Genomic DNA, 13,325 nt, shown 5'->3' with positions numbered 1-13,325 from the left:
ACCACATTCAAATTGCTTCTGAACTCTTGGATGAGCATTAAAATGGGATGATTAATGGCTTTTTAGATAATCAGGTGGGTTTTCTTAGACTTTCTCCTGTAGCATTTCAATTTTCAAACCAGCAGTCCTTCTTATCTAAAGAAAGCAGGTTTGGAGTAGGTTTTACCATAGCATCCTCTGTAGTAAAGACTGAGGCACAGCAATCTGTCATTAGCATTGTCATTATCTTCTTAATTGCTCCCTTCTGCCCTGAAATATTCACTGGCTTCAACAATAAACCCTTAAATAAATCATTGTTCCCTTAGCTTTTTGAGCAGGAGGGTTAAGCTTTTCAGAATCAGTTTCCATCCTTTTTTCTCGCCTCTGGATTTGATTTATGTATTCTTTGTCTATAGTAAATTTTTAAATGCTTTCCCCTGATGGCCTATTTGTTGTCATTCAGTCACAGTTTTATTTTTGCCTTCAGTAGTTCTCTTTTAATTTAAACTTCTGAAATACCATTAATAGCATCTGCAGCACATTTAATAATCTTTGCTTCTGATACAGATTTCCTATTAGCTTTACATTCCTTTCCAAACTTAGTGTTAATTCCTGGGACCTTTCCTTGTCTTGTCATCATTGACAATGGGCAGTTCTGGTCCTGTTGGTCATCTGGCAGGAGCTGCAGATCTCCAACTCTGAAACTGTGTGTTCATCCTGCAACGACAGCCACCTCTCCTTCCTAGGAAGGGTAGATAGTTACTCTTGTGTCTTGGAATTTGCCCATGAGCTGGACAAGATTATTTGCCAGCTAAGAGATAGTAATACATTTCAGCATCCAAAACTTGTTTGGTTCATTCTGTCTTCAGGTTGTTCTATTTTGTTTCCATTTTAGTTCTGGCCAGGAATAATGGATGAACTATCAGAGCTGAGAGAATTCTATGACCCAGACACTGTGGAGCTGATGAACTGGATTAAGTAAGAGGATTTTTTCTCTATTTCAGTTAAATGCTATTTGTGTAGATCTAATGTTCTTAGTTATAGTGTTCTCCTCATTTGTCCCAGCTCAGCAGTGAACCCTGGTGACCCATGAGGATAGTGAGGATGAGTGGGTTATCAGGAGGTTGCTGTGAGCAGCTGTGGAGAGCAGCTCCATGCTCGGGCTCAGTGTCCCTGCTGTGTTCCATGTGCAACAGGGAACCTGCTGATCCCTTTGCTCCCACAAGGACACAGTTTTTCCCAGCCAGAAGAGGTAAATTTGGAGGTGTCAAGCTTTTCTCATCATATTATAGCAACTTTACATTAATAGACCTCTGCAGTGCAATCATTTTATTCTCCAGCCCCCACCCAACCTACTGTCCTTCTCAAATCTGTAAATGTTAAAAAGCTTGGAAAATTTGTACTCTGCACTCTGTTTGTTTGACTTGAAAACAATCTAAGTTGTTTCTGCTTGTTAGAATTAATCCCAATATGTGTTCCAAACTGCAAACAAAATATTTTTAATTGAACTTGAACTTGTTACAGCTAAGCATAGGAGCAGTCTTTCAGGAGTGTGAGTTAATCATTCCAACCCCACCTCATCACTTCTGCTTTCTCACAGAGCACAGGAAAGTATTTTTTAGGTGGAAACAGTTTGGAATACTTGATGTAAGAGATGCTGAGAAAAAAGGCCAGGTAGGATGTTCTCTGGAGGGTGTGAACTGAAGGGAAATGTTGTCTATTAACATAGAGCAGCCATTAAAAACTTTCAGGTTAGGTTTCTGAACAGGGAGATTCCTGGGACTTGTATTTATTTGCAACTCCGGCAATGATTTTTAAAAAAGAAAATTGGTTTCATGTTATAGAGGAAAACATTCTGAAAGTAAATCTGAATATACAACATTAAAGATTGAACTGTTTGAAGTATTTCCTTGGAGTATTTCCTTCATATGCAGTGAACTTCAGTGAAACCAGTCACCCAGCCTCTTCTCCCCATAGCAACATATTTACACTCCATAATGTTGTATTTCTTTAATCCATAAACTAGAAGGAGTAATTTAGAAGTAAAATATATTACAAGCCTTCACTGACTTATTTTGAAAGCAGGCCATGATTTTTTCCATCATTTAGAATCTTTGCAGCCTTATTGACATGTTTTTGTGACTAATGTTTACCAGCCAGTTCCATTTAGCACTACTGTTTTATTAAAAGATGGTAAATGTCTGATAGTTCAGGTCTCCTGTGTGCAATATATAGAGTTATATATAGATTTATACATAAAATATGCATGTGGAGTTATTCCCAGCCATGAACTGGATTTGACTGGCTCCAATGAGAATAATTTTTCACATGTTCTTAATGCTGAGAATGCTAAACTGGTCCTTGTCATCTCTTCATTCCAAGTCATGACAGACAATTACAGAGGGGCACTTTTTTACTTAGAATTTATTGTATTTAGAAATATTATTCCTGTGAAGAAGAGTTAATTATCTATGCTTTAAATACCAGTCAACAAAATTTATGGTAAGTTTCTCAAAGTGGGACAGATTTTGTTAAGTTTGATGTGTAAGAGAACACTTTTACTTTACTAACACTTGATGGTTGTGCTGTAGTTAATGACCTGTCAAGGCTGGTGTCAGGAACTAATCATTCATTATTAATACTCAGTATGAAAAGCTCTAATTTGTCATGTATAGCAGTGAATTAGGAATAACTCATCTGTCTTGCAATCTCTCCACAACAAGAAAACCCTTCTGTCCGCGTAGCTCTAAATGCATATTAACTTGTCCAAATACACAATCTGAATAATGGCCAACTATTAGTCTGTCCCCTGTGAAGTGTCTGCAGATGCATTTCTTACTCTTCCCCTCACTAAAATTGCCATAGCATTTTCAGGAAGATCTACTGCTTTGTATCTGTACAATTGCAGAGCACAATTTTTTACATAATAATCTTGCATATCCCAGTCTTCTGCTTTTTTTCCTACCCACCATCTCATTTTCTTAGCTTTTTTTCAACAAAAAAGTCAAGAATCCAATGCTCCAGGGATAGTTCACAGTTCTGTTCCCAGCTGGGAGGTACATTAAAATTCTTAGTTTTGGTCTCTCTCCCTAAGACAACAGGAACAACATGCTCATTTGTGAGATGGGGAAGAATATCAGTAGAATGAGCAAATCAATAGCGTGAACTTCCCTCTCTGTTTACTCCTGGTAAGTGCTAAAGAAGCAATGTCTTCTGCCTTTAAAGGGGAAATCTGTCTACAGTTGTGGAATATATCAGTAGCAGTTGCCAAAACTCACAGAAGTTCTTAAAAATCTTGGGCAACAGCCAAAACAATGGAAAAGTTAACTGAGACTGAGATTCAGCAGAGCATGGTTGGATGTCAGCTGTACCTGAACCAGGTGTGGGGACAAGCAGGCAAATTTTTATATGAGTGGAAACCCCACAAATTTCCAAAAAGTTCCTAAGGTTATGCAAGTGAAACACCCATGTTTCAATGGTGGTTCTTTCTTTTAGTAATTTATACTAATTTATATTAATGGCTATTTTTAATTTCAAGCCAGCTTTGAAGTTTAACTCTATTACTTACATTCCTGATTTTCAAGGGTAATCACACTAAAATCAACTCATGTTCCAGACTTTAAAGGCAATATTACACTTCTTTTTTTTTAATTATTGTTCTTAAATTCTTGGGCTTTTGTTGGACAGACGTGAATAAATTTCAGGCATGAACCTGAGAGTGCCTGAGAAGTAGGTTTATACCAGCTGTGTAGGTGCACTCCTTTATGTGAGCATAATCTGCATGCATAAAATTGAAGCTGGGATTCACATCTTGTTGCTCTTGCTTTGTGACTGTCGTTTTCCATTTTTGCAATTTTCAGTCTTTCCAAACCAGAGGGAAAAAAAAGAACCATGACGGTGTGCCTGAATATGCTTTACTGCCTATCATCTGCAGCTAAATCTGTGATGTTTCAATATTGCATTCTGCAAATAAAAAGATTTTCTTTTAAAGAAAAAGAAAAATCTATCATGGCATATTCTTCAGAATCTCCTTTTCTCAAATCCTTTCACTTTGTGGATTCATACCATACTCAGGCACTAGTAAAGGAATAATCTGTGACTTGTTAGATTTTATGGTTTTGAAAGTCAGCTATAGGGTTTAAGTCTGGAGGACTTCTACTAGAAACAGCCATTTTATTTCTGATGATGTAACCTGTAATTACAATGTTAGCCATTTCTTCCTTAGTGCTTCCTAAAACCAGCTCACAATAATTCTTTAGTATTTTAAGAGAAAGAATTACTACCACTTTCAGAGTCTGTGCAAGTACTTCCTGTAAAACCCTCTTATTTTTAATGAGTTATTCTTTCATATTTATATAATTCTCTAAATTCTTAAGTGTAAGGTAAAGAAAAGGTTCCTACACTATAATATAGTGCTTAGTTTACCCATTAGCTCAGCTGTAATTAACTTGTTGAAAGCTTAGAGCTTCAAAAATAAATGAGATTATTTGTTCAAAATGCCATCAGGTCTGCTTGGAATGGCATTTAAATTATATAATGTAAATCAGTTTGACCTGTAAGTCCTTGTCATTATTTAGTGACATTTCCTAGAGAATAAATTGTTTGCAGGTTGGGGCAGTGTGGTATGGAGCTTGGCAGAAAGCTATAAAAACAAATTATCCTTTCATTTTATACATCATTTGCTCAGACAGTTGTAAAAATGGTTTGGTTTTAGAGTAATAGAGAAGTGTCATTCAGGGGTTTGCACACAGGAGGTGCCCTGGCTGCAGAGCCCTGCAGCAGCACCCGGCTCAGGCAGGAGCATCCCTGGCATGCAGGAGCCACGCGGGCCCTGGGAATGCTCCTCAGGGCTCCCGTGGCCCCAGGACTCAGCAGTGGCACCCACAAGAGCTCATGGGGAGGGAATTGGACAGGGCAGAGCCTGGGGCTCTGTGTCACCTCCCAGGATCACCTCCCAGCTCTCTGCCCAGGGCACTGAAATCCAGCACTTGTGCTCCTGGCACTGCCACTGCAGCACAGGCAAAGAGGGGTTCCAGTAGCTCCTGCTGGCCTGGGAACACCTGAGCTGGCCAGTAAAACATGGACAGTGATGTGTCTGAAGGAGCATCATTTCCTAGGACTTCAAATCTGTAAATCTCAGGGAAACATCTGCCTTTACCTGCAATAACAGATTTCAAACTCCACCCCAGACCAAAGCACTTAAGGCAGTTGTTTGAAAAGCAAGCAAGGTTCACTTGATTGTCTTGAAGGGATAGGGAGAGCAGGAAGTGCTGGCAAAACTCTTTCTGTCTAGTAAAGAATGCAACTCAGCTGTATTTCACCCCTTCTGGGCAGGAGTGAATGCTTTTGGAAAGGGGAGGAAGGGAGCCCTGAATCTTCTGCATGATCCATTTTCTGAGGGGAGATTCACTGGGGGCTGCAGCTCCAATCTCTGCTCCCTGTGACCAGAGCAGGGTTGGGCTGCAGATCAGGAAAGGTTCTGATCCCCCAGAGGAGCTGGCACTGCCCAGGCTCCAGGGAATGGGCACAGCCCTGAGGCTGCCAGAGCTCCAGGAGGGTTTGGACACCAGGGATGCACAGGGGGGATTGCTGGGGGTCTGCAGGGACAGGGGCAGGACTGGATGAGCCCTGTGGGTCCCTTCCAACTCAGTGTGTTCTGTGATTCTACATTTTTGACAAGCATTTTTACCAGTAGGTTATTAGTAAAGGGCACTATCACCCTTTAGCTTTTGTTTTAAAGAAAGGAGCCTGCAGGCTGGTTTGGCTTTTTTGTTTGTTTGCTTTTTATCCTGTGGTTTTGCCTCTGGTCCTTGTTGGGAGGGGCTGTGTGAGTGGGTTTAAGAAAGTTTGAATCTGCTACAGAGCCCATTATAATGCAAATCTGCAATCAGAAGAGCAGGGTTGCCTTGGTAAGGCCAGTCAGGTTTTAAAATTTGAACTAATCTTGAACAACCACAGAAACCTACTTGTCACATTAGAAGTTGCCTGGCCCAGGCATAAACACAGGAACATGTTGAAGATGCTTTAAGAATCATCATTTTTGTTTGGGTGTCTGAGCTCTCCCAGTCCCTCTGTGAGTCCAGTCCTTTGCAGCTTAGTCCTACAGACTTGTGCTTTCCCACAGCTCCAGGGATCAGTCCTGCCTGACAGCCTGTCAGGGCCATCCCATTTGCACAGTACTAAATTCTAACAGGAATTAATTTATTTGAATGGAACATGTACTTCAGGACACTTGTGGCTTTGAATATTTTAAGTAATAAATAATTTCTTAAGAGATTAAATATTTTCAGACTTTAAAATGAAATTGGTTTTATAAAGTGCTGAAGGATTGGTCTATCAGGAAAGTTAAACTGACCTATTAAAATACTATCTCTGGCCTTCTTAGATGAGATTAATGTACCAGTGCAAGATTTTTTAGGAAGAGTTTGTAATTATTAATTCATTTGCTAAGCATAATCTCTTGAAAGGCGATAATAAAATTTAATACTCGTCTCAACATTTTCAAGCTGATCATGGAGCTTAAAGATGACTGAGTGTGTAGTGCAGTTTCCAAGGCTCCCTGAAGTGCACCCAAAGTGTCACAGTTACTGGAGTACTTGAGAGTGTGCATGGGGATGTTAGGCATCTATTCACATTCTAATTTCATTTTAGTTGGTTAAATGTGTGCTGCTCTCTGTTGGTTTAGTGTTCACAGACCCTTCCATGGTTATGTGCCTGCTAAGCACTAGAAGACACTTCAGTAGTTCCAATTAGCCTGATTACAGGAGTGTCCATTGCCTGGCATTTTTACTCTTTCTTTTTGCTCTGCCCTTCTGTTGTGCCTTTGCAAATGTTTTAGATAGTAAACTTGTTGGGAAGAAGGTGAGCAAAAATAATTTTTTTCATTATTGGTACTTGAGTGATCTTGAGATACCAGGACATCTTCTGCATCCCCCTGCCCCAGCTTTTTTACAAATGGAATGTCTTTTTTCATAGTTTCTCTCCCACAGTTGTCAGAATAGGAAGAGTAATGTCTCATGGAACAAAGTTTTTGTTCCAAGTGAATGGTGAATGCCAGGACAAGAACAGAAAGTTTTACCATTCAGATTAAATAATTCATTTTATATAAAGTACCTTATATCTATATCAGACTCAAACTTAAGTCACAATAAGTTTCTTGAAATATTATAATAATTAGAATATAGAAACCTATAAATATTCAGAGGCTTTATGAACCTGAGAATATATGAAATACAGAAATAGTTTGAACTTGTCAGGATCATGTTTTCCTTAGATTTCCTCATAGTGCTTAGTAAATTTTTTATTTGCAGTTGAGTATTATAATAATTTATCTGCTTGGCATTTGAAGAAAACAGTTGCTTGAACAGTTTGCTCCCTGAATAGAGGAGAAGCAGAAAAACACTTTTACAGTCTTTTTTTTCCTTCTGATCTGTCACAAGCATTGCAAAAATGCCCCTGCAGAGACTTCCTCAGACTTATCAACATTTGTTTAGGTCAAACACTCCAAACACAGCAGTGTTTGCTGGGAGCATGCAGCTGTTGGCAGGAGTCAAACTGTGCACTGGACGGACCTTAACCAACCATCCCCACTATGAGGATAAGGATCTGAGAGAGAGAACCAAGCAGGTAAGAGATTTCTGATTTTTTATAGTAATCCTTGCCCATGTCACTGACTCCACTCCAGAAAACAGCAATGTCCTCATGGCACACTGCAAAAGGCTTTCCTGATGGATAACTAATGTCAGGCACAGGGTTTAACTGCTTTGGGCTCTCCTGACCCACTTCTGGCAGCTGGTGAGTGTCTGAGCAGCTCTGTGCCCGAGTACCCAGCTAGCCCCAAGGGCACTGGTTTGGCTGCTGTGCTAGCAGTAGATCCTCGTGCCCACTTGGGCTGTTAAACCCACATGGAGCATTCCCTGATGCTCCCTTCAGTTCCCAGAGCAGCACACAGCATTTGATAGAGAAACCACCCTGAGAAACTGCACACGGAGCTGGGAGACTGTTTTCACCTACCCTTCTCAGGGCTTGAGACATTCTCAAAGCCTGACTGCACATCCAGTGATGTGTAGCCAGCAGCACCCTTGCCATAACACACATCTCCACGTGGAGATGTTACTGACTAAAGCATTTACAGGTTGTTTCTATAAGATTCAATTCACATGGTTTCTCAGTCCCAGTTCTTTGCTGGGCTCAGGACAGAGCAATCAAAGCAGCAGTGAGGGTGCTGTGTGTGTTGGATCTGATTCCCTTGTTGTGCAGATCTACCAGATCTATGCCAAGCGGGCTCCGGGCGAGGTGTTCGGCATCCTGCGCTCCTTTGGCACGGACTACGTGATCCTGGAGGACAGCATCTGCTACGAGAGGAGACACAGCCGGGGCTGCCGCCTGCGCGACCTGCTCGACGTCGCCAACGGCCACGTGAGTGCGACACTCGGAGCACAGAGAGACCTGGCTCTGAAACCCTGCTGCTGACAGCTGAGGGGGCTCCTGGGTTTGCACTGGGGGAAGGAAAACCTGCTGGGGCCTTTAGGCATTCCCAAAATGGCCACATTAACACTGCTTGCTCTTAAGGGTATTTGGGAATAAAAAAGGGGGATTTCAGCCTGGGCAGGGTAAGTAATCACTTCCTGATGAGCTGCAGGTCAGGAGCACACAAGCAGAGTAGACTCCCAGGTGTAAATCACTTCAGAGCTTCAGTTCCCTGAGGTGTGGTTCTGTCACCACTCAGTGTCAGGGGAGTTCTCAGGCATTTCTGGGGCTGAGCTGGAGCCAGAGCAGGCTGCACAAGCCCAAGCAGACCTGGGCCTCTGACAAAGCAGCTTTATCCCTTTAGAGACAGTAAGTCTTACTTTAAAGCTGTTTTTCCCTCCCACTTGTTTCATACTGTGAACAAACCTGGCCAGCCTGACCCAGTGAATGTATTGTGAAGGTTTTTATGAACTTGTTATTGCCTGGAACTGTGAATTGGCTGAAGAAATTTCACCCATCTGTTCCATTTCATTGCAGATCATGGATGGCTTGGGAGAGAACGAACCTGATTTGAAACCTTCGTTGTATCCTCGCTTCTGTGAGGAAATTAAAAAAAACCTTCCTTCTTACACCACACACTTCACCAGAGTGTTTCAGAACAAAACATTCCATGTTTACAAACTTGCCAAGCATAAATAACATTTCCAACCACGACTTCAAGCTCAGTATTTCACTGCTAGGACCACATTAGGAAATGCAGATGAAGTTTACAAACAGGTTACATTTGTAAGACATTTTACACTGATGGTTTTGTTTAATTACTGTGATTCTTTTTTTAGACAGTTTAATTTTAATAACATTATTGATATTGCCAAAATTTTCATAAATTCATAAATAAATGCTAGCAGGGACCATTTTGATTTAAATTCTGCCCCTCAGAATATTTAGGTTGTAATTGTTTCCCAGTTTAACTGATTGGAAGACAAGGGCAGCAGCCTGTGGGAGCACTGCCAGTCCCAGCCTGTGAATCTGCTCAGCAGTTCAGATTTTCCTCTCAAATGGTAGAAATTCAGTGAAAGCAGCCCATGCTGCTCCTGCCCTGAGTAAGCATTGCCTTTGTGAATCCTAAACATAGTCACAAAATGAAGTTTTGTCCTTTGTCTGATCCTTTTTGACAGATCCCTGTGCTCTTTCAGTGCCTCTTTTTTGAATTCTTTGGGAATGTATGTGGATATGAGTTTCCAATTTTGTGAGTGTGACTGCAGAATCAGTGAGTGCGGATTAAGCAAACAATTTTGAAGAAAAAAAATCTTTGGTCCAGCATTTTTAGTGATCAGAAACAAACTGGTTTATAACATTAAGTGTTTAATGATGGGAGTGTTATGTATTTTTAGTGAGAAAAAAGGCTGGAGCATGCTTGATACATGTTGCATGTTTGTATCCTTGTAAAATACTCAGAACAAACAAAAATCCAAATTTCTCAGTTTGGACTCTCAGAACACTTTCCTGTATATACTTTCTGAGCTACAGGGGATCCTTTTTCTCCTTGTATGAATCCCACTGGGATAGCAAAATTGGACAAAAGAAAAAGTCATCTCTAAAGCAGCAGGAAACCAGTATTTCAAATACATTCAGATAGTAGAGCTTTGTTTTGTATTATTTCAGACACAAAGCTCTATATTTTAGCACAAAATCACTGTGTCCTTTTTCTTTAGCCTAAAACAGAGACTACCAGTATTTTAAAATGATGTGGAAGATTAGGTGAAGCCAAACCTCAATGCTGAGAATTTTGTGGTTTGTTTGTACTCTTTGTCTTTTTACCAGCCTGAACTTTGTGCTTTGTATCGGATTTCTAAATGTTCTGAAGGTACCATATAACTTTTGCTGTGTTTTTAGCACTGCTTTGGTTTTAGATTTAAATCAAAAATCAAATTTGGAAGCCTCACCGTACTCTCCATCTTGAATTAGACATCCACTAGGGTCATTTGTTTCTTAAGAAAAACAGAATTGTAATAATCAAGTGCCTCTAGGCCCAGGTTGAATTAACATTTGAACACCTATAAGACTGTTTGTGGCCTGTGCAAATAACTCAGTTATAGTAATTACCACTGCAATTAATTTCTAGTGATGGGAAACTTAAAGTGCTACAGATAGCAAACTCCACATTTAATTTAATCAAGATGTGTAATGAGATTAGCTGTCACAACTGAGCTGGGCTCCAATTCCAAATGATTGAAGTGTTTTCCCTTTCAGTTGTACCAAGGTAAATTACCAAAGAGATGGAGATGGTTATGTCACATGCTCAAACAATTTTATATTCAGTAAATACTCATTAAACAATGTTCAACATCCTCCTGCCTTTCTGTGTGGCACAGAAGGCTGTGCTGCAGCCAGGCTGTGTTAAATCACATGCTGACAGGAGCTGGGTTGTTACACTGAGCAGCTGAAACTCCTCAGTAATTCCTAGCCTGTATCCTTTAATGAGGTTGGAGACCACTGCAGTTTAACATGATACAATAATAAAACATTTTAATCAGTATTAAAACTTTAATTAGGCCTGTAATGATGCATGGCTCTTGCTGCAAGCCTGGGTCAGTGAATCCCTCAGTGAGTGCCTTCAGTAAGTGAAAACAAGCACACAAAAGGTAAAAGATGTCTGGGCTCTATGGCTTGTTCTGGAGTGCAACTGGATCTCTCTGGAGAGGTGCAGTGACTTCCCTGTGGTGGAGGGGAGGGATTCCCAGGCCCAGGGATCGCCTGTTGTCCTCAGAATTTACTTCTAGGTAACAGCTGAGACTAAGAAATCCTGACTGGAAGAGTAATTATGTTTAAAGAAACTTCTTTCAAAAATGCAGTTTCTTATATTGCCAAAGGAGAAATTTAACCTTTTCATGGAAACTACCAAGTGCAATCTGATTTGTTTGGGGTTTTTATACAGAAAGATGCATTATGAGAGATGATCAGGAAGGTTTAGCACTGAGGGTTACTCCAGGGCCTGCAGTGCAGCATTCAGACACCAGCCTGCTTCAAACAGGGACTCCAGCAGGGCAGTTCCAGCTCCGAGAGAGCAGCTCCTCCCTGCCCCGTTTGAGACAAGGCCTGGCAGGGGCTGCACCTCCCACTCCTGAGGTACCCCCAGAGGGGCAGGGGCAGGGACAGGCTCCTCCTGTGCTCCTCGGGGGCCACAAGGACTTTGTGCTGCATGTGATCAGGGGCACTGTGGTACAAATTACTGGGTTTAGATTGCAGAGACAAAATGCTACCAAGGAGCCAGGACTGTTTTAGGAGAGAAAAGCCTTTGAGATCCATAAGTGTATTTTAATTTCCTGTTTCAGTGTTCTGCTGGTGGGATCTAACATAGTTATTTTATAATATGTCATTGTAAAGAGATGTAATGATTATTGTATACTAAATAAATTGTGTAATTTGAAAGTCACTTCTTTTGCTTGTTTTTATGTTGGGATGGGCTGAGAAAGACCTGGTTTGGGAATCAGCTTTGTTTCTGTCCATATGGAGGAAAGCAAAATATTTTTCACAAGCAAGTTTTGGCTTCTCAAGCTCATTACATTGTATATATATAATACGACTTTTGGAACCACCTTTGTGTTTTAACAGCTTGCTGGGCTTGCTTTGTTAGAAGCTAAAGGTACCAGCCATGATTTTTATCAGTCATCACCCCATGCATGTCAACCCCAGCAAGGTCAGTAGACTGAGGCAGTATATCCATGTAAATAAATATTTCTTCCTTTATTATTTGTATTCTATCACTATAAAATCATATATTAAATGCTTTGACCACCAGGGACCTGCTTGTTTCCTGACTGTAGCTCAAGTTTAGTGTTTTTAATGAACAGAAAGGTGCATTCTTTGGGAGTGCAGAGGCACCTTTCAAGGGCTGCATGTGCAGGAGGATGCCTGATGTGACTCTTGTGGCAGGAGCTGCAGGGCTGGAGATAAACCTGCCCATGTACAGGACTGGTCTAAAGGGGGCTGGGGGGAGTTTGTCACCAGCATTAATTAGAGATTAATGTAATTGATGGGCTGTGAGTCACACGAGAGGGGATTCTGTGCTCCAGGGAACCTCCTCCTTTAAATCCCCAGGAGATGGCCATGGGTTTTTGCATTCTTTTAATTAAGAAAATGCTCAACTTTCTTCTGCCCACCTAATCCTGCTTCTTTACAGCCCTGTTTTCCCTCCTAAACCTGCTGGTCAGTAGGTCAGACCTAAGGGTAATCAGCTTTCCTATGGCTTGGCTCCATGTTATGTACTTGGAATGTTATTTTAACAGGGGAAGAACACCAAGATTAATGTAGTTGACAGGCAGCCAGATTAAATACTAATATCCACATGATTATTTAAATTTCAGACCTTTACAAACATTTTATGCTAAATAAAATGTTCTTACTATATGTTTAAAGTCTGTAAAGAACATGGAAGAAGATTAATAAAAGTACTGGATTACTGCAAATCCCACTACCTAGGGACCCAATGGGTTTTTTATTCCATATTTTTCCTTCCCCCTGACCCAAAGGTTTCTGTGGAAAGCCAGCTGTTCTCCCTGGGAGCCATGGCAGTGCTGGGATAAGCCTTTCTGCAGAGGCACTGAAATATTTGTGTGTGCCTGTGCAAATGCAGAACAAGTGAGGATATGATTTCAGCAATTGCACAGTAATTAAAAGAGCAGCATGCAAATTAAAACAGATAAATTAAGTGAACTAATTAGTTATCTCTGGAAAGAGGAAGAGTAGGCTTTAATAGGGCATGAGAGCTGCAAATGAGTGTGTCCCATTACTGAGATTGTATGGACACAAGCTCCCAGAGGAGTTTGGAAACATTTCCTGCCCTTTGTTTTAGTCTTTTATGTTCTCTACAAGGT

The 13,325-nt window shown here is 40.8% G+C and overlaps 1 protein-coding gene across 5 annotated transcripts in view; it reads left to right on the top strand.

The window, feature by feature from the left end:
• Positions 1 to 11,884, top strand: part of DPY19L3 (dpy-19 like C-mannosyltransferase 3) — a 35,108-nt gene extending 23,224 nt beyond the window's left edge. For 3 of the 5 annotated variants that reach the window (XM_071440278.1, XM_071440279.1, XM_071440277.1), the window contains 4 exons: positions 875 to 957; positions 7,473 to 7,605; positions 8,239 to 8,397; positions 8,986 to 11,884. In XM_071440278.1, the coding sequence (XP_071296379.1) occupies positions 875 to 957; positions 7,473 to 7,605; positions 8,239 to 8,397; positions 8,986 to 9,147 (537 nt within the window). In that variant the 3' untranslated portion in view covers positions 9,148 to 11,884. The other 2 variants (XR_011681276.1, XR_011681277.1) reach the window with 2 other exon arrangements.
• The last annotated feature ends 1,441 nt before the right edge of the window (positions 11,885 to 13,325 follow it).

Source organism: Agelaius tricolor, unplaced genomic scaffold (genome assembly GCF_023055355.1).
Source record: "Agelaius tricolor isolate 1412-34295 unplaced genomic scaffold, bAgeTri1.0.p SCAF_15, whole genome shotgun sequence".
Taxonomy (NCBI): Eukaryota; Metazoa; Chordata; class Aves; order Passeriformes; family Icteridae; genus Agelaius; species Agelaius tricolor.
This window is presented reverse-complemented; position numbering and strand designations above follow the sequence as displayed.